The following is a 23,269-nucleotide window of genomic DNA, read 5'->3' on the forward strand; positions in this document are numbered from 1 at the left end:
TTTTATCAAATAAATGCAGCCTTTAAAACCATTTTAAAAATCTTACCGACCCACTTTTAAATGGTAGTGTTTCTGTGTTGGTTTAATTTGCTGATGCATAAAAGGATATTACTATGGAAGCTTGTTTCCGCCACTGAATAATAAATAAATAATAATAGCGACTTTTTATCTCACAATTCTGACTTTTTTTTCTCAGAATTGCGAGATATGAAGTCAGAATTGTGAGAAATAAAGTCGCAATTCTGAGAAATAAAGTCGCAATTGCGAGATATAAAGTCACAATTCTGAGAAATAAAGTCGCAATTGCGTGTTATAAAGTCAGAATTGTGAGATATAAACTATTCTGAGGTTAATAAAATAAAATAAAAAGTCTGTCTTTTTTTTCCTTAGAATTGGACTTTATATCTCACAATTGTGACTTTATATCTCACAATTCTGAGAAAAGATGTCAGAATTGCGAGATATAAACTCGCAATTATGTGTTATAAAGTCAGAATTGCGTGATATAAAGTCGCAATTGCGAGAAAAAAAGTCAGAATTCTGACTTTATAAGACGCAATTGCGACTTTATTTCACGCAATTCTGACTTTATATCTCGCAATTCAGAGAAATAAAGTCAGAATTGCGAGATGTAAACTCGCAATTGTAAGATAAATGTCGCAATTATCTTTTAAAATGTTTTATTTTGTGGCGGAAACAGGCTTCCATATATTACTGATGCAATAGAGTTAAAATAATACAGAATGAGGTATAATCTAATTCTGGATAAAAAGTTCAACATATTCATGGAACATTCCCAGGACAAGCAAACCAGAAATAAAGAAACAACAGTGAACAATTCATAGAAATATATTTCTTTCACTGCAAGGGCAATTCAAAGCTTCACACTCAAATAAGCCAGAATTTCATGGAATATTCAATATAGATGGGAAAGCAGCAGATTCATTGAGACAGAGAAAAATAATAAATGAAACAACAACAACAACAACTCTTAGTAAAACAAAATAAAAGTGACAAGAAGTGAACTTTGACATAAGTGAACTTTGTAATAAATTAAGAGGAAATAGTCTCAATGTCTCTGCTGCAATGCAGAAAGCAGAGTACGCCAGTGAGCGCATGTTCTGCTAACTGTCTCAGCCCATTTCTAATGTAATAGAAAAAATCTATTATCAGTTTGGCTGGCTTTCACAAGAGTGGAAGGCCTTCTGGAAGGGGAGGGGATAGATACTTTGAATAAGGGACTGGTGTTATGATTGAGTGACAGCAATGGTCATTTTGTTTCTCTGTTCATCAGGAAGTGACATTACCGCACTTTCAAATTCCTGAGTGTGTTGCTGGGCTAGACCTCGGAGCAGCATGAGCAGGCTGTTTTGTGTTTCTAAAAGAATAAATATGAGTCAAAATAAAAATGATGAATTCTGAATGTCATTCATAATATAAAATTAAAATATTCCAATGGTATAAACACTTTCTTACCATTATCAACCTCCTTCATTCCCAACAGATGAGCGGCAGCAGATATTATTGGCCTGAGCTGACTAACAACCTGGAGGGAGAAATAAAATACAGTCAGTCCATTGACAGGACAAGATTCAATAAGGAGCTGTGAGCCGAGCATGCTGGGAGTGAAAATGAGCTTTTACCAGCACAGGGTTGTGAGAGTAGAGGAAGGCCAGGCAGCTGTAGATGGTCTTGTTCTCCTCCATGTCCTCTTTCAGAGGGAGACGAGCCACCAGAGCAGGAAAGACCTGCGAGAAAAGGGTAAAATGGGTATTATAACCAATTTTTTTTTTTGTTGCATCACCCAAAAATCTGACCAGGGCTCGACATAGCCTTTTCATGTGCTTAAGTAAATTGGTCATTCACTTGTCCGAGTAAAAAATGTGCTTGTCCAGAAAAAAAAAAAGGATTTTTTTTTTTGTGTGTTGTAATTATAATTTATTCTGAAGCAATATTCTCATCAGTGTTCAGTCAGCTTTGACATATTTAACTCTGCCTATTTATATGATATTTTAACCTTCATAAAGGGCATTTTTCCCTAATCGTTTTAAATAAATGCTTCATCTTTCATTTTAAATTCTTAAATTTGATAAATAAATTAAATTATAATGAGACACTAAAGGGCTGATACCAATCAAATTAAATAATTTACACTGGAAAAATAACAAATGCATTAAATAATTTTATGAGATTGTTTTAAATATTTTTTGAATATACAAATATATTTTTTGAATATACAAATATACTTTTCTAAACACGAAACTAAACCAGCAGTAGGTGGCGGCAGGTGACCGTCTTAATGAGTGAGTCATTGAGTTATTTATTCAAATGACTCATTCAAATGGCTGATTCGTTCAGGAATGAGGCAGTTGTTTATGAATGGTCATTGAATCCTTGACTCAACCGATTCGTTTAAAACGCGGAATCATTCAGTAATGAAAACGCAGTTAAGTGTTCCTGTGAGCTGCATTATGGTTCTGCATAAACCATGAGAGTAAACCTCATTGGTTCTTGCTGAAGCTCAAACGTGCTGCGTAACACGAGAATGAACCTCATTGGTTCTTGTCGAAGCTCAAATGTGCCGCGTAACATGAGAATGAACCTCATTGGTTCTCATGCATTAAGCAAACATGCTCGAGCTTCCGTTTATCTTCATTTGTGTTTCGAAGATGAACCAAAGTGTAAGGAACAACATGGAAGGGAGTAAGTGAATTTTAATTATTATGCTAACTAACTATCCCTTTAATAATATAGATACTAAAATGAAGACAGAAGTGACCTGCTCGAGTGGGACCCCCTCCACGTGGCTCATGATCATCCTGCACAGGGCAGCACACAGGTTGTCAATCACTCTCAGGTCAGACTCTTTACAGAGTAGGTTGGAGAAGAGGGAGAGCATCATGGGGTAATCACTGAAACACTGGGGTTAAGGTTAACAGAGCCATGGAGATCTGAGAACAGGTACACATGCACAAAGGGATCTGTGAAGGATACGAGGCAACGATGGGTCCGGCGGCCTGTGCGAGAGCTCCCAGTGCATACACACTGTTATTGCGCACTTCTGCATCACTGTCCCTCACTCCAGCCACAAGCAACGGCAGCAGCCGATTGGACAGCCGGCCAGCAACCGCCCTGCCTCCAGCCACACCCGCCAATGAGTGCAGGGTTTCTCCAATCGTACCAACAGAGAAGGAGCGGTCTGCCTCCGTGCATGAGGATTTCTATAAAATAAACAACAACAAAAAACAGCACAGAGTAAAAAAAGGGTGATGCTAGAAATGCTCAAGAAATTGACGCATTTAATTTAAGGATTTAATTAACCATTTAATTTTGTTAAAGAAATTTACCAATGAATTAATAATGTTAGATTAATAAAATAAATTAAGTTATTTTGAACTTTCTATTAATCAAAGAATCAATGAAAAAGGTATCACAGATTCCACAAAAACATTAAGCAGCACAACTGTTTTTAACATTCATAATAATAAGAAACGTTTCTTAAGAAGCAAATTAGCATATTAGAATGATTTCTTAAGGTTTCTTAATGTTGTTCATTTGTCTATGTGGTGTTTTTAATATGCTTTAAGATAAACCATGTGCAAATTCATCAGTCAACACCATTGCTGAGTATTTTCTCCTTAAAGGGGCATTCCACCCATTTGAACATTGTTTTTTATTTAAAGTGGGTCATATATGTTCATCAGGAAGATGAACATATATGACCTGTGCCTTAAGGTTATATCACCTGTGCCTTAATTTAATTCAGTCATTCATTCCAGGAGAGCAACAACATATCTGGTACATTTCTGCAAAGCATTGCATTGCTTTAATTTAAAGTAAAATATTTAATTCATTCTCAAATGCAAGTCGCATCACGCTCTGTCTAAGAGACTGCTGATTGATGATCCTCTTGATTTGAATAGGCCTTAATGTATGACCTTCATCTGTGAATGCAGAATGAGAGAATTAGAGACTCACTGCTTTGCTCATGATGAGGGGCAGCAGGTCATTGAGGTGAGGGTAGAACGTCTCAGCCGGTACAGCCGAGGCTAAAACAGGAATCCCTTCACCGGCAAACTCCTGCAGCATGGCATCATACTCCGCCTGAGACACAAACACTCAATTATTCCACTCTGTCACAGTCCTTTGAGGTTAATTGTATCATTGCTGAAAGTGAACTGTGACTAAATGATAAAAACTGAAATGCTCAAATAAACACCTGCTGCTCGTCATCATCTGCTTCATCCCCACCTACATCCTGACACACGGTCTGAGCAAGACAGAAAGAGAAAATGAGATCACAAGCATAAGAAAAAACCAGCCACCCCCTTATGACTGCAGACTTATGTAACACCTTGAAGAAGTGAGAATAAGCTGCTGTTTGAAGCCAGTTTGTGTCAGCGCTATAATTCATTTAATTATTCGAAACCAATTTTTTTGACAGTATAAGCCTTTTTCTTGGCTTAAAATAATTACAGAGGATGATTATACAGTTTTTCTACTGTCTTATACACATTCCTTTTTGGTTCTCACAACACACAAGCTACGTTCAGACTGCAGGTAAATATGGCTCAAATCTGATTTTTTTTGCTCACATGTGACTCAGATCTGTTTTAGTCATGACAGTGTGAACAGCACAAACCACATGGAATCTGACCTTTCAATTCTGATTTGTACCACTTCCATATGTGGTACTAAATCTGATACAGGTCAGATGTATTGCAATGCTTCTAAAAGTCTAAACAGTCACTCATAATGGAATTCATGCAACTTTTACATCACTAGAACAACATTCATCACAATTCTGCACTCATGGGAGTCACTTCAAAGATTTTACATATCCAAAGTTATCAAGACAGTTGCGAAAGGTAGTCAGTGGAAAGACAGTGATGTTTCAGAACCAATAAGTATTACAGTGACAGCTCTATATAAAAGCAAAACTCTTTTTTCATATATATAAAAAAAAATAAAAAAAATCAGATCTGAGCAGTAAGGCTTGCAGTGTGAACGTAACCAAAATGACTTCATAAAATGATGTTAACCGTTGATCATGTTACTTCTTAACATGTTTTTGATCTAATGACAGTATATTATATCATACATAAAGTGGTTGTACTTTTATAAGTGTAAGGGGACTTTCAAATATTTGTATATGTACTTTATGATGGAAAATATAAAATCAAATATTGATAAAGGAGTTGTAGGTAGTGCTATATTTTTGGATTTTAAGAAAGCTTTTAAAACTGTAAATCATGATATTTTGCTTTCTAATACTGGAGTTCCTCAAGGATCTATTTTACGTCCATTGTTGTTTAATATGTCTGCCCCCATATGTTATTTGTCAAATTAATGCTGATCATGTTGTTATGCATGTACATGAAAAAAGTTGGGCTACATAAAAAATTATCCCAATGTCACAATTACTTGCTAAATCATGTTTACATCTTAATGTCGAGAAAACAGTTTGTATGTTCTTTAACAAAAGGGCATATCCTGATGTTAAAGCTGAAGAGTTTGTCCAGGAACAGAATTTTTATCACATTATATCTGATCAGATAACAGCATTCAATTTCAGGGCTTGATACCCAAAGAGGTCTTAAAATTAAATCCTGACCTTTTTCTTCAGTACGTCTTTGATGGCGTTACTTATTTCAGCCAGTCTCCCTGGAGCCTGCAGTGCCTCCCCCTGGCAGGATTTAATCACAGCATTCATGGACTCCAGTACAGCCATCACCACCTGTCTCTCTCTATCTTGTCTCACCGCCTCCAGAAAACAGGGCAACACCACCTGCAACAGCTTATGCAGAGCTGGAGAGATATAAAGAGAGATATGCAAGAGTTGATCAAAGGATTCAGGGTAATTGAAAACTAAATTGACTGCAGCTCATTTAATGAAGAAGTGGGTGGAAAGGAAACGATAAGAAGTGAATGAATGGTCAGAGTTAAAAGTTAATCCTCTTGACAAGTGGCACTCCTAATTCTTTCTGAGACATCATTAATGAGACCGACACAGAACAGATGAAAGGAAGCAGAGAGAGCGTGATGTGAATGCAAATGAAAAATCAGAGACATGTAGATGCGAGTACCAGAGGGGAGGTTTGAGCTAAATCTTCTAATGGTAACAGTATACGTCAAAAAAGTTGTTTTTTTTCTGGAAATGAAAAATGTTTCATTCATAAAAATAAGCATTACTATATAGTTACGTAAATAATCTAGTAAATCAAATTATTTAACGCGATTGACAGAAACCAAAGGATATTACTTCATTCTAATGATAGTCAAACAATGTATTACATACTTCAAGATAGATGAATTGTTATTTACTGGAGAAATGGCAATAACTGTATTCTTTATTTATTAACAGTAAAACTTTAAATAAATAAATAAATAATTATATATATATATATACACATACATACATACATACATACATACACTTTAATATTACAAATAAAACATTACCATACAGAAATTTGTGGTCTGTAAGATTTTTTTTAACCATTTTTACCAACTGACACACTGCTACCATCCCTCTCTAAATGTGGCCATACTGCCCAGACCTATCGTGTACAATTGGTTTTAACGTACCCTGGTGGTTAGCCTCTGTTGGGTTTTCCTTCCACACTTTGTGCTGAGCTCGGCAGAACTGGCCCATGGCACCAAAGGCAGCTCTCCTCACATCCTCATGTGGGAACTAATGGATGCACAAGCACAAAAGAGCACAAACATCAGTAACTCAGCATTATGTGCAAGCACTCATGAAACCACAAGCACGGCACCAGTCACTCACATCACTGAGCTCAAAGACCTGCTGGAAGCTGGACTCCAGGAAGGGCTGGAACGCCACTCTGAGAGACAGAAAAATAAGCTGGATTCTAAGAACTGTGTTTTGTACCAAAACGAAACATTTAGTATACTAACCAAAGCCACAAATTTGAGGGAGATTAGTATCAAGAACTACTTTCGTGATACAATAAAGCCCAGCCCAACATTATATCCTGCTCAGAAAGACGCTACTGTGGAAGTGTAGTTTGTTGTGAATGCCAGATCCAAGAGAAATTGAGCATTGCATACCCTTCAAATGTTCAGTGGCAGTTTTAATGAATTTGAAATAATTCTCTTATGCTCACTAAGGCTGCATTTATTTGATTGTTTGATTGATGCAATTTAAAATAACTTTCTATTTTAATATATTTTAAAATGTAATTTATTCCTGTGGAGTAATGATGCCGAAAATTCAGGTTTGCCAACAGTCTTCAGTGTCACATGATCCTTCAGAAATCATTATAATATGCTGATTTGCAGCTCAAGAAACATTTTGATCAATCGAATCAGTGTTGAAAACAGTTGTGCTGCTTAATATGCATAATTGGAGAACAGCATTTATTTGAAATAGAAACCTTTTTTGACCAATTTAATGCATCCTTGCTAAATAAAAGTATTAATTTGTTCCAAAGATAAAATCTTAATGGCCCCAGACTTTTGAATGGTAGTGTATATGCACCTAATATAAGCCTCTTGTTTGTAAATACAAATGCATGACAGTTTGTGTGCATTATGTAAAACATGCCTCATTACCCTGTGTTGAAGGCGATTTCACCCAAAGCATCACAAGCATCTTCTTTCTCATCTATGTAAGCATTTTCCACGCTGAATCTGAGAGAACGGAGGGAATCCTGGTTAATGCTCTTACATAAGAGAACACTAAAGAAACAGAATGAGAGAGACAGAGACATACCCTGCAACATCACTGTCATCAATCTCAGTTTCTTCCTCTTCATCTAAAATGACATCACCCTCTTCACCTTCTTCATCATCGTCATCATCCAGAAGCACAAACTGTTTGTCTTCCTCCAAATGAGTCTGTGAAGTGGATAGGAATATTATAATACTTATAATGTACAGAAGATGATCTGAGAGAAAAGTCCAACACTGACCGTCACACCCTCTGTGGATCTGAGTGACAGCAGCATCACCGTGGTGATGGAAGTTAGATGAGGGGTTAGACAGTCAGGACTCATTTCAGATAGAGCAGAGAATAAGCTATACCTGGAGAGAGAGAGAGAAAAGAGAGAGAAAAGAGAGAGAAAAGAGAGAGAGAGAGAGAGAGAGAGAGAGAGAGAGAGAGAGAGAGAGAGAGAGAGAGAGAGAGAGAGAGGGAGGAGAGAGAGAGAGAGAGAGATTCTGAATGCAATCTGCTTAAAATTCAGCCTCAATCTTCCAAAAACTGACAACAATGTTATCAATTTAAACTCAAATCATGCTTTGAAAAATAAAACAAAATATATATAAAACCTAAATAAAAACAAATAGAACAAAAAATAAATAAACTGAACATAAATAACAAATCTGACAACAATTGTCTCAGTTTAAATAAACCATGCTTTAAAAAATAAAACAAATAAATATATAAAACAAATACCTATAACAAATAAATATAACAAACAAATATAACAAACAAATAAAACAGATAAATAAATAAATAAATAAATATTTTCAAGTTGGTCAAGTAAAGTTGGAGTTACCAAACTGGTGACAGCCCTTCCAAAAAAAAAAAAGAAAAAAAAAGGCTTTTTTAAAATGAAATGTGGAACTTCCATTCATAGAGCTGACAAATTGAATGTTAGGATTTTTCCATTACTTTTCCTATGAATCTTCCCTTTATAGCAGGGGTGGGAAAACTACGGCCCGCGGGCCACATACGGCCCTTTAGGCTGTTTAATCCGGCCCGTCGAGTATTTAAAAAATGGTCTTAAGATCGCATTCATTTTGCCTTTTTCTTGCAATAATTTGCGTTATATATATATATATTGCGTTGCATATATTTGACAATCGGAATATCAGATATTTCATGCCATAGCTAACAAATGTAAAAAAGGAAAAATGACAAAAGCAGATCATCATTCATTCAGCGCTGTTGTGGCTGCGGTGTGTCACGTAACAAGCAATGACGCGTCACCATGGAAACCAAACAGACCACGACTTAAGCGCATAGACTTGTTGCACGTTAATGTTTTTTCCTTTTTTGGAAACTCACAGAGAAACAAATGTGTGGTAACCGCTTGCACACCTGTTTAGTTTTTCCTTTGATTTGTCTGCTATTTATTTCTTTGCTCCTCTGGATTTGTGAATGTATCCTGACTGATTCCGTTTACCGACCTTTATCGCCCGGCTTTCGAATACACTCCCCTGTGTGCCATGTACAGAACCCAGTTTTGTTCATTAAATGTTCTGATCTGCCGTTTTTTATGTTTTATTTTATTATTCTTAAAATAAATTTGTATATTCGTTTATTTTGTTTTTTCCCCACAAATGTATGACTTTTGGAAGTGCAAATTGATTGCCATATGCAGTTTTAATAAAGTTGAATTAACGTAACCTTCTGTCATTTTTACTTTTCTAAGTGTACACTTGCAGGTGTTGTTTCTAATTTACTATTAGGCCCATTAAATAATAATAAGGATAAACAATATTTAAAAAGTATAGGCTATAATTATTAGGCATCTGACTAATTAAAAATTAACCTCAAAACATAACATGCTAAATGGGGGATATCTAGCATAAAAAATGTATTGTCAGAATGTCGTCTCTCAGTTGTTGAATTTCGCGCAGACGTTGCCACAACGTAAATGTGTTTGCTCAGCCCAATCTCATGAAAGAGCGAATACCACGAATTGTATTTGTAGTGCTTATGTTACACAGTTTTCGTGTGCATATGATACGCACTTTATGGCGTGTAATAGGCACGCACTCCACACCCCTAATCCTAACCAAGGGGTTTAGAGTGCGTAGCATATGCACAAAAAAAAACAAAAAAAAAACATTTTTGGCGTATAAATGGCATGAGAAATAAAATTTGTGGTATAGATACGCACTTTCATGAGATCGTGTTTCATAATCTGCTACTGGGCCGGCCCTCTGTCAAATTTTAAAACCCAGTGTGGCCCTTGAGCCAAAAAGTTTGCCCACCCCTGCTTTATAGTGTCTATAAATACACATAATTTTCAGAGCAGACATAGAGGATTCCAGAGGTCATACGTGCAACGGCGCAGGTCTGGATCATCCACTGCATCTGTGAGGTTCAGACCTAACTGCACACACTCCGCTGCCAATGGACTAAACGCATCCTTACCAACAGTGCGGGCCAACACGGAAAGTGTGTCTATGAAAGATATACAGAGAAAAAGGAGTTATGAAAGATTAGGTTAGGCTGATTGCCTCCTTATGCATGATGCTTACGAAATATGGAAGATGTTGGATCATTGTTTTTACCTAGTGCCTGTGTCTGCAGAGCCCTCATCTCCTCTCTTGTGTCCGTCAGAAATCCCTTCAGACTCTCAATAATTGGAGGAAAGTAAGGCAATAGCATCTCCTTGGCTGCATTAGCTGAGAAAGCAAGAGATCTCATAAGTCTGGGCATTACTATAACAGCATAAAATGATGTGTTAATGTAAGGATGAAGTTACCGATTGCTCCGATTGCACTGACAGCTAGCTCTTTCAGTTTAAAGTTTTCTGCATTGTTAAGGGCTGACAACATGGTTTCCATTAGAGTGGGCAGATAGGGCTCAATTTCTTGACCTGATCATGAGAAGAATGAAAAGGAATAAGAGAGAAGGGTAGGCAAGGGTGAAGGGCAAGAAAGAAATAAACAAGATAATTTAATACAATATTAAATCAAACAAATAAATAAAGTATATTATTTTGATAAAGCATTTATAATTATACAAATCTACAAAAAATCCTGAAAGGTACATATTTAATTGTGTCTGCATTCTAACCTAAGTTCTCTAAGAAGTTTTCTAAGGCATAGAAGGCCTTCGTCATGTGTCCGATTTTGGTCTGATTCACCGCCGACAAGTATCCATGCAACAACGGCATCAGTTCAGCATGGAATTTACTGACATCTGGCTGTGAAAGACAAATTAATTATCTTTAAACTCAAACCAAGCTAATGAATAATAAAAGGCATAACGTATTGATAAAAAAAAAATTGTCTTGACGTTTCAGTCTGACCTGCAAGTGTTCAGAAAACTGGCCAAGGGCAAAGAGCGCTGCACTGCGGACCACCTGGTTATTGTCCGATAGACTGCGACACACTGTTTGAAGCATGGATGACAACATCCTAACACATACACAAAGAAAAAAATGCATTAAGATGACTGCTTTTTTGTGCATTTGGAAATTGTGTGCTATGAATAAATTTGGGTAGAAATCTATGTATAATTGTAAAGTACAGCCTACTTGGTGCGGATGTGATCTGCACAGCCCTCGGCCAGCACTGCCATACACATGAGACCCCCCTTACGCTCATACGGGTTCTCACTTGACAAGCAAGCCTGAGTGAAAGGCATCTGCAGGGCACAAAATCACAAATAGATTTTAATAAAATCACTGGAAGGTATTAAGTCTACTTTTTCTATTTATGGCCAACCTTTACAATAAGTGTTTTTGTTTACTAACCAGCTGGTTGAAGAGTTTTTCTGGTGGCATGTGAAGAGCCATTGTGTCAATAACCTTCAGGGGAACACATGCAAGATAGTCATTTGAACACATGCGAGAGAGTGACATAGATACAGTATAGGGCAGTGTTTTTCAACCAGTGGGTCATAAGACTGTTTTAAGTGGGTCGCGGTGTGTGTAGTAAAACAACCAACAACAACAACAAAAAAGTAATTCTAATCTTTTACTGATGTAAGAATTTTATTTTGAAAGACGAGTTTGAAAGCTGTTCACTTTTCTGTCAGACGCAGTTTAAGTAGAGTGCCTGAGAAAATGGAGTTGTCCTGATTCAGTATCTGGGGCCCGTTTCAATAAGGAGGTTCAACCAACTCTGAGTTAAAACTTGAACTCTGAGTTGACTTACCCTGAGATGGTAAACTTTCGGTTTCAGAACAGCTGAATTAAGTAAGTTCAATTAATGCCGCGTTCCAGGCAACCTGTAACCCGTGTTTTTCCAACTCGTAACTGGGAGTACATCGATCTAGTACGAGTTCACGGGTGGAAGTCACGGGTTTGACTGCCGTTCCAGTGCACTTTCACGGGTATAAGGTTGGAAAAACAGGTTACAGGTTGCCTGGAATGCAGCATAACTCTGTGCAGGTCGACTCTGAGTTAAAAAGCCATGATCAATAGAGCTCTGAAAGTACGATTCACCATGTCAACAGCAAGCGACAAAAAGACATCTGCATACTTCCGAGTCAATATTTAAGTTTAATTCTTAATCACAGTTATAATATCAGAGGTGAAAACTTACTAACTGTAATTTATTAACAAAAACTAGTTTGGGACTGCTATTTAACAGCCTTACCTTATACTGTTTATTCATCAGTGTCCAGAGGATTGAACACTTTAAAGATGGACGGTACTTGTGTGTGTCAACCATTTTTGAGAAATAAATACTTGATTCATGCCTGGTTTCACAGACAAGGCTTAAGCCTAGTCAGAGTAAAATGCATGTTTGAGCTGTCTTAACTGAAAGCAGCTTACACGGGCATATCTTAAAATATATCAGCGCCATTGTTTTGTCTCAAGATACACACCAGTGATGTCTTTTTTCTAAGACACATTTAAAAAAGCCACTTAAATGTCCTAATTGAACTAAGGCTTAATCTTGGCTTAATCTAAACCCTTTCTGTGAAACCAGGTCTCAAATTCCTAAAAGATTTGGTTGTGGTTTAACCTGTTAAGCTGTAACCCCACTTTTGAAAAATCCCAAGAAATGACATACCCAAACTGAAACAGATACAGTTCATGAACCCTTTGTACTAAAAGCACAAGTATGATCTCATTTGAAAGCTGACACCTGGCAGTTTATTGTAAATGTAGAATTAATTATTGTCATAATGACAAAAATTGTTATAAATAGCTTCAAAGTTTTGTAAAGTTATTAGAAATTATTTTTTATGAAACATCCTCATGAAAAAAAAATTGAAGTTGGCACTGGAGCAATCTAGAAATGCACTACAGCTAATGCCACATGTCTAAACGTTTTATGTTTAAAATCTTAAGATAATAAGTCCAAAACTCTGTATTTAGTGAAATGTTTTTCAAGACCATGTCATGTGACTTTATTTTGATTTGACGCTAAAATGCTACTGATGTTTATTGTCATCTTCTAACCATCTATCCAGTATATTGTCTTTATTGTTTTGTGGTGCAAACGAGCCCCATTCAGTCTCAGTCTCCCCCTGCACACATTCACACCTCTCCAGCCTAGTTATGGCTCTAAATATGCATTTCTTTTGTCTGCATTATAGTTACTAACGACTGGCTATTCACAGGCTATTCATAGGGTTTCAGTCACTAATTTCTTTTCTTAAAGTTCACCCTTACATTTTAAACTGTATCAAATGCATTTCTTGAATAAAGAAACATTTCAGTAAGCATTCAAAAAATAATAAAAATATAACTTCTAGGTGGCAGGTGCACCTAGGGCTAGCTAGCATGTTAGCTTAGCACACCATCAATACACGACAATTTATGAGATTAAAACCATGTTTGTGCTTATAAACTTACTTTATAAAGCAAATCGAGTATTTTAAATAATTTTTTGTGATCTAATTTGGCTTCAGATAAAAAATCAGACAGAAAATATACTATTGGATAGTGTTCTGCACAACGATTCTATATAGATTAGCATTACATTATAAATATAATCTATTATTATGGAAATACCTGGCATGGATTGAAAAACACAGGTAACTCAAATATCATAGCAAACATGTTTATTGTCTTCAAAACTGCATGTTACAGCCATAGTTACAGCGCGATCTCGTTAGCTTTGTGTGTGTTCGAGGCTTCCTGGATTGTCACATGATTATGGCACTTCTTCATGTTCTAATACTGTGCACAGGGCGGCGAGGGCGCCCTCAGGCTATTGGTATGAATTCAAAACACAGTATCAGAGTTATGCAAACGCTCATAATGATTACATCGACGCATTTGGGTATAAATTCAATAAATATTATTCCTGTCTATAGAAATCTGATGTAAACCTATGAGAATATATCAATATTTCTCCAAATCTGCACATTTTTGAGCTAAAGCCCTGAGGCACGTTGTTTTGTGTATCGCTGTCATGACGACGGCACGGGAGTTTTTTTATGAATGAAAGCGGCTGACGCGCATAATTCATATCAAAGGTATCGACTAATTTTTTCATTTCATAACTCCTGAAACAAATTAAGAAATAACTGTCGCTATAAGTTTCTCAGAATACAATAGTGGTCAAATTCTGAAACTTGAGTCTTATATCTTTTTAATGATGTATAGTTTGTCAAGGTATAACATTAAATCTGATAGTAACTTTGAACTATATATAAATAAAACCGCTTCAGTGCGTCCGCGCTCTGGCAACGGTTAACAGGTTAATGACAATGGGAAAATATTGAGTAAGAGAGATAAAGCATGTGAAGAGACCCACCTGAACAGCAAAGTGTTTGGGATTCTCACTGTCGCCCTCAGTATCATTTTCCTCATCCTCTGGGTCCTCTTCTCCAGGAGGCGGCGCTGCACTCAAGATTGGAAACACTACTTGCAGGATTGGCTGCAAGAGTTTATGCTTTAATACAGCCTAGAGAACAGATAAAAAAAAATCAGAAGAGCTTATTAGAAGTAATAATTTAAATTACTCATCCATTCGTGCTTGAGTATACTTTGAAAGCTGTGTGGACACGACTGTGTTTGAGACAGCGGAAAATTAAGTATACCCCGGGCAATTAGTAGGAAAAGCAAAGGCAAGAAGTGAGAGTTACCTTGTTCTTAAGTCTGATGAGACCAGCGATACACGACAGGGCTTTTACACGCAAAGAATCACTAAGGGAGACGTCTGCACTGATCTAAAAGAGAGAACATAAACTTTCTTACCCAATGGCTCCAAATCAACATAATCCCTTTGAAGAAGTGTGTGTGGACAAACCTCAAGGCAAAACTGGACAATTTCAGCAATGTGTGGGACAATGATGGAAACCTCGCTTTCCATCAGCTCATCTAAAACTTCCATTGCTTCGCTGGCCTGGTCCTTAAAAGAACAAAAAACAAACTTATGAGATAAAAATTTAAGTTTTAAGGATGGTCAAAGCCATTGGGCCACTTAAAGGCTCATAAAGGCAAACTGATCAATCAAGCGACGCAACTCACACGGTGTTTAGCACATCATTGAGTAACATAATGGAAACAGTGATTGGAGCATTACCATACGAACACAGCAAGAGTGTTATCAAAGTGTCCTCACCTGGTCTGCCTGAATGAGGTGTTTAAGAGCAATGAGAAGTTTGGGGATCAGAGATCGCACCAGGTTCTGAAAGAGAGAAAAACAACATTTTGAACATGCTGAATGTAGCATTAAACACTAATTCTTATATCCAAGGGCAAATTAGAGGAAGCAGAACAGACCATCTCCTCTGTGCCGGTGTAGGTTGTGATGGAGGTAAGGGTGAGAATGCAGTAGTAGAGAGCTGTAGGATTGTTCAGGTCTTGGAGAATAGTCCCAAACAGCTGGAGAAGTTCCTTGTAGTGGGGTTTAAATGGCTCTGGGTTTGATCCCACCACCTTACTGAGCAATAAAAGACCCACCTGAACAGAACAATGAATTTATTCAAAGTCTCTTTTTGGTGTTTTGTATGACAAGAATGGTACATCAGTGAAAAATAAAGGGAATTTTTTTATGAATCCCCCCCAATTCCAATAATTATATAATAATAACAATAATAATATAATAATAATAACAAGTTTATTTTCATATAATATATATATATATATATATATATATAGGTTTCTTCAAGCATCTTGGGCCTCGTTTACACTGCAGGTCTTGATGCCCAATTCTGATTTGTTACCTTTATCTGATTTTTTTGACTGTCCGTTTACACGTTCTTTCAACTGTGACCCATATCCGGTTCATGCGTTTACACTTGCCATACTATCTGAAACATTGCGCATGCTTAAAGGGTTAAATTCCCTTGCACAGATGGACGAACGCGAAATATGCTTGATGCTAGCTCTGCGATATAAGCAAAGTTCGGCAAACATCACCATGATTTTGAGGTGGAGGAGGACGAAAAGTGCCACCATTGCAGCATGCGTATATGCTTCAGTTATTGTGTGCGAGAGAGATCTCAGGACTGGCGAGAGCATATTCTATTTAAATATTGGCTTTAACGAGGGGCAGTGGGTCCTAAATTTTAGGATGAGCAAGCCAACCTTTGATATGTTGTGTCAACGTTTGTCCACATTCCTCTCCTACTACGACGACACAACGTTTCATCGGGCCATCTCTCAACATTAACCCATGGAGACCTTGCCTAATGCCTAATGGGATTAACATGCCTAAGACTTTTGCACAGTACTGTATATATATATATATATATATATATATATATATATATATACATACATACATACACATACACACACACACATATAAAGCAAATGTATTTCTTTTTCGATCGTAATACATTGTGAATTACAATTGAAATAATTATTAAAAATTAATAAATATTATTAGAGTCTTTGCATTCGAGAATTTACTAAAAAGTACCACGTTTTTGAACACTGTACTTCAAATAATACCATGAAAAACCATAGTATATGAATTTGATAAAGATCTAATATCATAAATGTACCATGGTAGTGGCACAGTACTTTTTTAACAAGTTAAATGGGGCTACCTGTCTATCCTGTGGGTTATTGCTTTTAGTAGACTGGTTTAATAGGGTGAGGAGAGCGGGCCAGCGGTCTGGGGTCTCATGTTTCACCAGGACGGCGCTCAGCTGAGAGAGAGAGTGACGAACTGTGTGTCTGAGGAATGGAAATAATAAAAGAAAAATTAACACCTGCATGAAAAATGAAGCAAAATGTATACACCCTGGTTTATTAGTAATATCTGTTCCTTAAAGCTGACTATGGTAATACCATAATATACTACATAGTACAGTGTTAACGTAGTTATCATACACTGTATCATAGTTTACATTATTACATCATGTACCATGGCACCACCAGACTCACTCTGTTTCTTGCTGTAAAGCCTGCAGCACCACTGCCTTCAGACTGAGGGAGCAGGATGAAAACATATGAATCACAAATCAGAAAACGTCCATCAAAATAGATGAAATTATATAAGCAAAAAATATATCCAAAACCTTTCTCTATGGTCTGGACTGATTTTCTTCCAATGTTTTCTAACTCTCATCCTGAGCATCACTGCAGCCGACTGACGGACCTAAAGCAAGAATGAAAGCATTAAAGCAAGTCTTCGAGTAGGACTATGAAAACTTGACATAAATAAGTTAATTAAATGAATAACAGTAACTTACCTGTGGGTTCTGAGATCCAGTCATGACAGCACACAAAGCAGGAATGATAGCTGGATCTTTAAATGCCTGTTTCAACTCAGCTGTGGCCTAATAAAGAAAATTACTCTCCTTGAACATCATCATATGATATGGGCTTAGAAAGTCCATGTAGAACAGTTAAGTTAGTAAACCCCACAGAACATTAAAAGACAAGTATTAATTAAACTATTCTTTACAATTACACGCTGAAACGACCATTAATTCATATAATCAATATTCAATTAATAAAATTTACCATAACGGGTATTTTGGCACAGTATGGCAGTTTCATAAACGTTAAGTATCTAACATTACCTGCTGAATAACAGCGTTGTCCGGTTCTGTCAGCCGCACCAGGACGCGCTCGAGCTCTTCTGACATCATTTCAACGTTCAACCGTTATTTATTCAAAATTACCAAATAATCTACACCGACCACCAGACCAAATCAGATGACATGCAGTTGACAATATGACAATATTCACACAATATTTGGGTCAGATGACACACGTAAGAATATTAGACAACTATGTTAGTATCACAAAATAAACTGTCATGTGGAAATATTATTTAACTGCACGAGCGCTTATGTGCGGAGTTCCCAAAGTTACCACGCTGGACAGAGGGAGAAAACGCCGCATGAGTTGGATGTTAAAGGGGCCACAGCCCTGAAAACCATGTGATTCAGACAGACATTAGACGGCAATAACAACAGCGCCTGCTGTGGTAATGGAGGTCGAAATTCACTGTGCAAAGAAATCACTTTCTGAAAGAAAGAAAAAAACTGTGGTTGAACCATATGAAACTGTTGTGTGTGTGTGTGTGTGTGTGTGTCATTCAAGCAACAAAGTCTCTAAAGTTCTTCAGATTTTGCTTCAGTTTGTTTTGCAGTGGATCATGTTTAGGCGGCGGAAGCTTGCTAGAGATGGTGAAGCGCTAATGGGTTATTTGCATTTGAGTCTCCGTCAGAAAGAGCTGCAATGAACAGATGGCAAACAACGATTATCATCACTGAGAAAACTGCACTACAGAAAACAAGTCGAAAAATCTGAAAACACTAAACAGTACAAATCAGTGAGGAGGACTGCATTAAAATTAATACATACAAACAAAGCCACAAAATAAATTAAATAAATAAATACACGAATGGTGAAAAAACAAATCTCTAAAACAGCAATAATAATAATACTAATCTGACAACAATGATATCATAATTTAAACTCAAATCTTGATATATATATATATATATATATATAGATAGATAGATAGATAGATAGATAGATAGATAGATAGATAGATCATGCTTTAAAAAAATAAAACAAAACGTATATAAAACCTGAATAAAAACAAAAACAAATAAATACAACATAAATAACTACAACAAATAAACAAATAAATCATCTGACAACAATATATCATAATTTAAACTCCTATCATTTTCTAAAACAACAACAACAACAACAACAAAACGTTTAAAAGCCTAAATAGAACATAAATAAATACACAGAACATAAATAAAATCTGACAACAATGGTCTCATAATTTAAACAAATCATGCTTAAAAAAAAATAACAGAAAAAAGCAAATAAATAAAATAGCCTACTAAATAAATAAATGCCATTGAAGTTTAACTCAAACACCACAATGATAATACATATCTGGAATATGTAAACATTGACCGTACTTGTTTAAAAATTCTAAATTATTTTGTCTGATTTGCTGAATTGGTAAACAAGTGCAAAAGGCAATGCATTGCTGAACTGTTACACCTCCCCACCCTTTCACACCTCTTTTACCATAAACAGATCTGTGGTCTCTCTAATCACCCCATGATTAGCTCATATTTTCACCTCATACAGAAATATTTCCATTCTAATGCAGTAGCCTAGAAATGGGTGGACTACAAACACACCTATTCAGGTGGTAATTTTAATGCAAACCTGCTTAAGGCATTCAAAAAGTCCAGACAGTACATTCCATAGTACACACACATTTTCAAAGTTAAATAGCTCTAGATTGGTGCACTTTATAGGGTAACTTGTTCACATGAGGCTTTGTAATGTTTTATAGGATTAATCATGCTAATCTAAAGAAATTATTGGTAGGCTTTACCCTGAAAGTAACTGTGGTAAACATGTTAAAACAGACAATAGATTAGAGGGATGAGAAGGAACTGCACTAATTAAATGTGAAAATGTAGCCCATTTTTAGGTTTAAAATACTGATAATCTTTCTATAATCATGTAGGCCTACATGACAAAATCATGGGTGTTGCATACATCACAGGTAGCCTACCGGTAATAATTTTATTTAGGCTTATTAAATATTTCTCACTTTTTTAATGTGTGTTAAAAATAGTAATAATAGTTTTTAAATGCATTTTTTCTTAATGATGAAGTTTTAAGATTAATAGTTCTCTGTTTTAATAGAGTTATATGGAGTTAAATGTTTTAAATAAATACAAATAAATATAGCTAGAAGTTTCAAAATAATTTGAGTCAAAAGTTTTTCATTTCAATTTCGTTTTCAGTGTAATTTTCATCAATAAATAGCCTACTTGTGTAATTTAAAAATGTAAATCCTAAAACGCTAAATGAAAATATGCAAATATATCATGTAAATGTGAGAGTACCTGGCTCAGCTGATGTGGAATGAGGGTGTAGTTTCCAGCTCTCAGAAGCTGCACCTGATTGGTCCGCGCATCTCTTCGCAAATCCGCCCCGCCCACATCCACTCACCTGGCCTTATAAATCACCTTCTCCACGCGTTTTTTTAATCAGGTCATGTCAAGGGTTCTTTTTACGTGACTATGAGGAGGAGAGCTATTATCGGTATCTGTTTTCAAGGGTAGTCGAACCCTTTGGGTTTTTGTAGTAAGGTTCTATAGTAGGTCCATCTCTGCTGCATATTTGTTTTTTTTCTCTGCGTTCATCCGACGAGGGAATGGCGGATTGGAAGATACCAGTGAGTTACAACTTCAACCCATCTTATCATGCGTATGCGTACGGGCTCATGTACCCGCAGGTGTCTGAGCACGGCCACCCGAATCTGAACTGGGCCGAGGCCGCGTACGCTCAGTCCGGCGGGGTCACCGCGAGCTATTACTCCGCTCAAACCACACAGCAGTCGCCACCCTGGAGCCCGGAGAACGGCAATGCGAGCAACTACGGCAACTACCCGAGCCACACGCAGAATGGACGGCTCTTCATTTCATATAATAAGACCGAGCCCGATCCAAAGGTCAAAGATGCAGAGCAGGCCAGCAGCGATACACCCAGTGACTCAGAGGCTCATACCCCAGGTAAACCTCCTCAGTTCAAGACTCACGAAATAGTTGCAAAGCCAATTTAATCCCTAATGAAGTAATAACTTACTGTTTCAACGAAAAAAGAAGAAAAAAGTTTTTTTTGAAGTCGTACATTTTCTGTCTGTTAACGTTTTACTTAAATGTATGGCAACTTAAATTATTTCAGTTCAAGGCAACATTTTAATGTTTGTTTTTCATCTAACTCTATCTATCTATCTATCTATCTATCTATCTATCTATCTATCTATCTATCTATCTATCTATCTATCTATCGAACACTGCTATGAATAAACCATGCTTTCAGGAAATGCAAGCAAATTTATAAACTCCTTTTAAAGGTTTATCAAATTCTATGTCCAAAATGGCATAGTCCATGAAGTAAAGCTTTTATTTCCCCCCGATTTAAAGATTCCTGGAGCTCAGGGAGCAGTCGTGAGGGGGGTGCTCTGACCGACCTCAATCACCCGTCCTGGAAAGATCGGGACTATGAAACGGATAGTGGCAGTCCTGACAGCGGAGAACCGATCTCAAACTCCGTCTCTGCTGAAGGAGAGGAGCCGGTGAGTCAGAATTTGGGGGTGGATGCCTTGCCGCCTCTGCCCACGCTGACCACATCTCCAGCCCGGCGTCCAGCCCAGCCTCGCAAGACCCGTGCTGCCTTTTCTGAGGAGCAGATGAATGCTCTTATCCACCGGTTTAATGTCCAGAGATACCTCACGCCCGCAGAGATGAAGACGCTGGCTGGAGGGACGGGACTAACGTACAAACAGGTTAGTGATATAAAGAGACTGAAGACCGTTGAAAGAACTAAAGCTTTAATGGACTGCCGTCAGTGTCATGATGAATGACGCTTTTTCTTTCCAAAGGTGAAAACTTGGTTTCAAAACCGTAGGATGAAACTCAAGAGGCATCAAAGAGATAGTAGTTGGATGACCGAGAGATACGTCGTTAATGCCGTACCAAACACATCAGCTGCGCATTCTCAGGTGAGCGCGGTTTCATGGCAAACCATGTCATTCCAAACATGCATCTTTCTTCCTTCTGAGGAACACAAAAGATATTAATGTTTTAACCATTTTTTGTCCATGCAATTTAAGTCAATGGGGTCCAAAAGATCCCACTTTTTTTTTTCTTTTTTTTTTTAAAAAGATTCACTTTCCAAAGAAAGTGACGAAGTTTCTCTGTTGCGGTGTTGTAGGTAGAGGAACTGTAGATCATGACATCAGTGTAGATATAGAGCAAATTAAGGCATTAAGGCACGAAGGCATTTCAATAGTTTTGATGGTGTCTTAAGGCACAATGATACAAATTACCCATAAGCTGTAATAAAAAATAATCATTTTAGTTGGTTTTCTGTGGAACACAAAACCAGACATTTTGAAGAATGTTCAAACTGATTATCCATGCAATGAAAGTCAATGGGGTCCAAAACAGCATGGGATCCCATTGGCTTTTATTGTATGGGGATGTTTTCAAAATCCTCTTTTGTTCCACAGAATAAAGTCATACTGGTTTAAAACGACAACGTCTACACTGTTGCTTGTTCTGTCTTGTTGGTAGCAGAACTGATCAGTGTGGACGTAGAGAAAGTTATCATCTACAAAGGAGGCATTTCAGTAGTTTGGATAATGTCTTAAAGGCACGATGATACAAATGACCCATCATTACTTTTAATTTACTAAAAATGTGGCTCTTTTTGTTTAAGTTTCAGACTGAATCCGCTCGAGCGAACCAAGATCACTACAGTAACCCTCAGGTGAGAGAGCCTCTGTTCAAGAGGAGTCCTCAACAAACGCCCTTCTACCCCAGCTACCCACAGCCACGCTCTCCTTCTCAGGCCACTGCGAGACCCCCGGGAAACTGGCCTCTTCCCCCAGCTGTGACGCACTACGAGTTCCCCAACCCTACTAGCTACATGCAAGCCCGTGCTGGTGGCAATGCAGTGAACAAAGGAAGCAGCCCTACTCAAATGGCATCCATGCCTAATGGCCAATGGTCAACAAAAGGAATGACTTTGCTGTGAGTGCGGCTGCTTGTTGTATATATCCATTGCTTTCAGCCCCGCAGCCTTGGGTGCTCCCCGTATCTGTAAATAGAATTTTTTTGGCAACAAACTGTTGGATATTTTTAGGCGCTGATGTCATGGGTTGCCAATTGGGGCCAAGTGAGACATGTCTCAAGATTTTTTTTGAATCTGTAAAGTTTGCTTTTTTAAACTCAGCGCGTTTTTATACCGAGATCTATTTTTATAACTTCATTGTACCTTTTCAGAGTATTTAATATCTTGATCCCTCTGCTCTTCCCAGGTGCTCGTTTTCTTTTTTAGATTTAGTCCGGACAAGTCGATTTTCTTAAGTGAGTTCCATGAATTTGAATGCAAGGCACTGCTCTACATCTGTGTACAAGAAAAGGTGGTCTGCACTGTTTTTTTTGTTCTGTTTATCAGTTGCCCTGTGTCTTACTACATCTGTATGTGATCTGTTACATTTGTGCATTTATGAAATTCTTGCTCGCCTGTATCTGGTCTTTTGTAATTGACACTCAAGCTTTGTGCTTTCAGAGTACTCCTGCCCACACAAACAGTTTGACATTGACCCAGTTGAGCAATAAATGTTTATCTGTTCCTAA

At 37.2% G+C, this 23,269-nt stretch overlaps 2 protein-coding genes across 2 annotated transcripts; one reads left to right on the plus strand and one right to left on the minus strand.

The window, feature by feature from the left end:
• Positions 1-833: 833 nt before the first annotated feature.
• On the minus strand, positions 834-18,002 carry ipo4 (importin 4). Its single transcript, XM_084102363.1, has 30 exons — positions 17,651-18,002; positions 17,318-17,404; positions 17,144-17,223; positions 17,010-17,051; positions 16,670-16,799; positions 15,396-15,575; positions 15,235-15,300; positions 14,920-15,021; positions 14,756-14,839; positions 14,425-14,574; positions 11,463-11,516; positions 11,244-11,353; positions 11,016-11,124; positions 10,781-10,910; positions 10,467-10,580; positions 10,273-10,386; positions 10,039-10,162; positions 7,938-8,049; positions 7,739-7,863; positions 7,579-7,656; positions 6,791-6,848; positions 6,589-6,694; positions 5,615-5,808; positions 4,220-4,270; positions 3,979-4,104; positions 2,995-3,221; positions 2,780-2,912; positions 1,644-1,748; positions 1,477-1,546; positions 834-1,378 (listed from the first exon to the last, which is right to left on the minus strand). The coding sequence occupies exons 1-30, from the start codon at positions 17,717-17,719 to the stop codon at positions 1,248-1,250; spliced, it is 3,261 nt and encodes a 1,086-aa protein (XP_083958489.1). The 5' UTR covers positions 17,720-18,002; the 3' UTR covers positions 834-1,247.
• Positions 18,003-20,066: 2,064 nt separating this feature from the next.
• On the plus strand, positions 20,067-23,267 carry nanog (nanog homeobox). Its single transcript, XM_084103359.1, has 4 exons — positions 20,067-20,635; positions 21,050-21,411; positions 21,508-21,627; positions 22,347-23,267. Exons 1-4 carry the CDS (start codon positions 20,278-20,280, stop codon positions 22,662-22,664), a joined length of 1,158 nt encoding a protein of 385 aa, XP_083959485.1. The 5' UTR covers positions 20,067-20,277; the 3' UTR covers positions 22,665-23,267.
• The last annotated feature ends 2 nt before the right edge of the window (positions 23,268-23,269 follow it).

Source organism: Abramis brama (genome assembly GCF_963993115.1).
Source record: "Abramis brama genome assembly, chromosome: 24".
NCBI classification, from domain to species: domain Eukaryota; kingdom Metazoa; phylum Chordata; class Actinopteri; order Cypriniformes; family Leuciscidae; genus Abramis; species Abramis brama.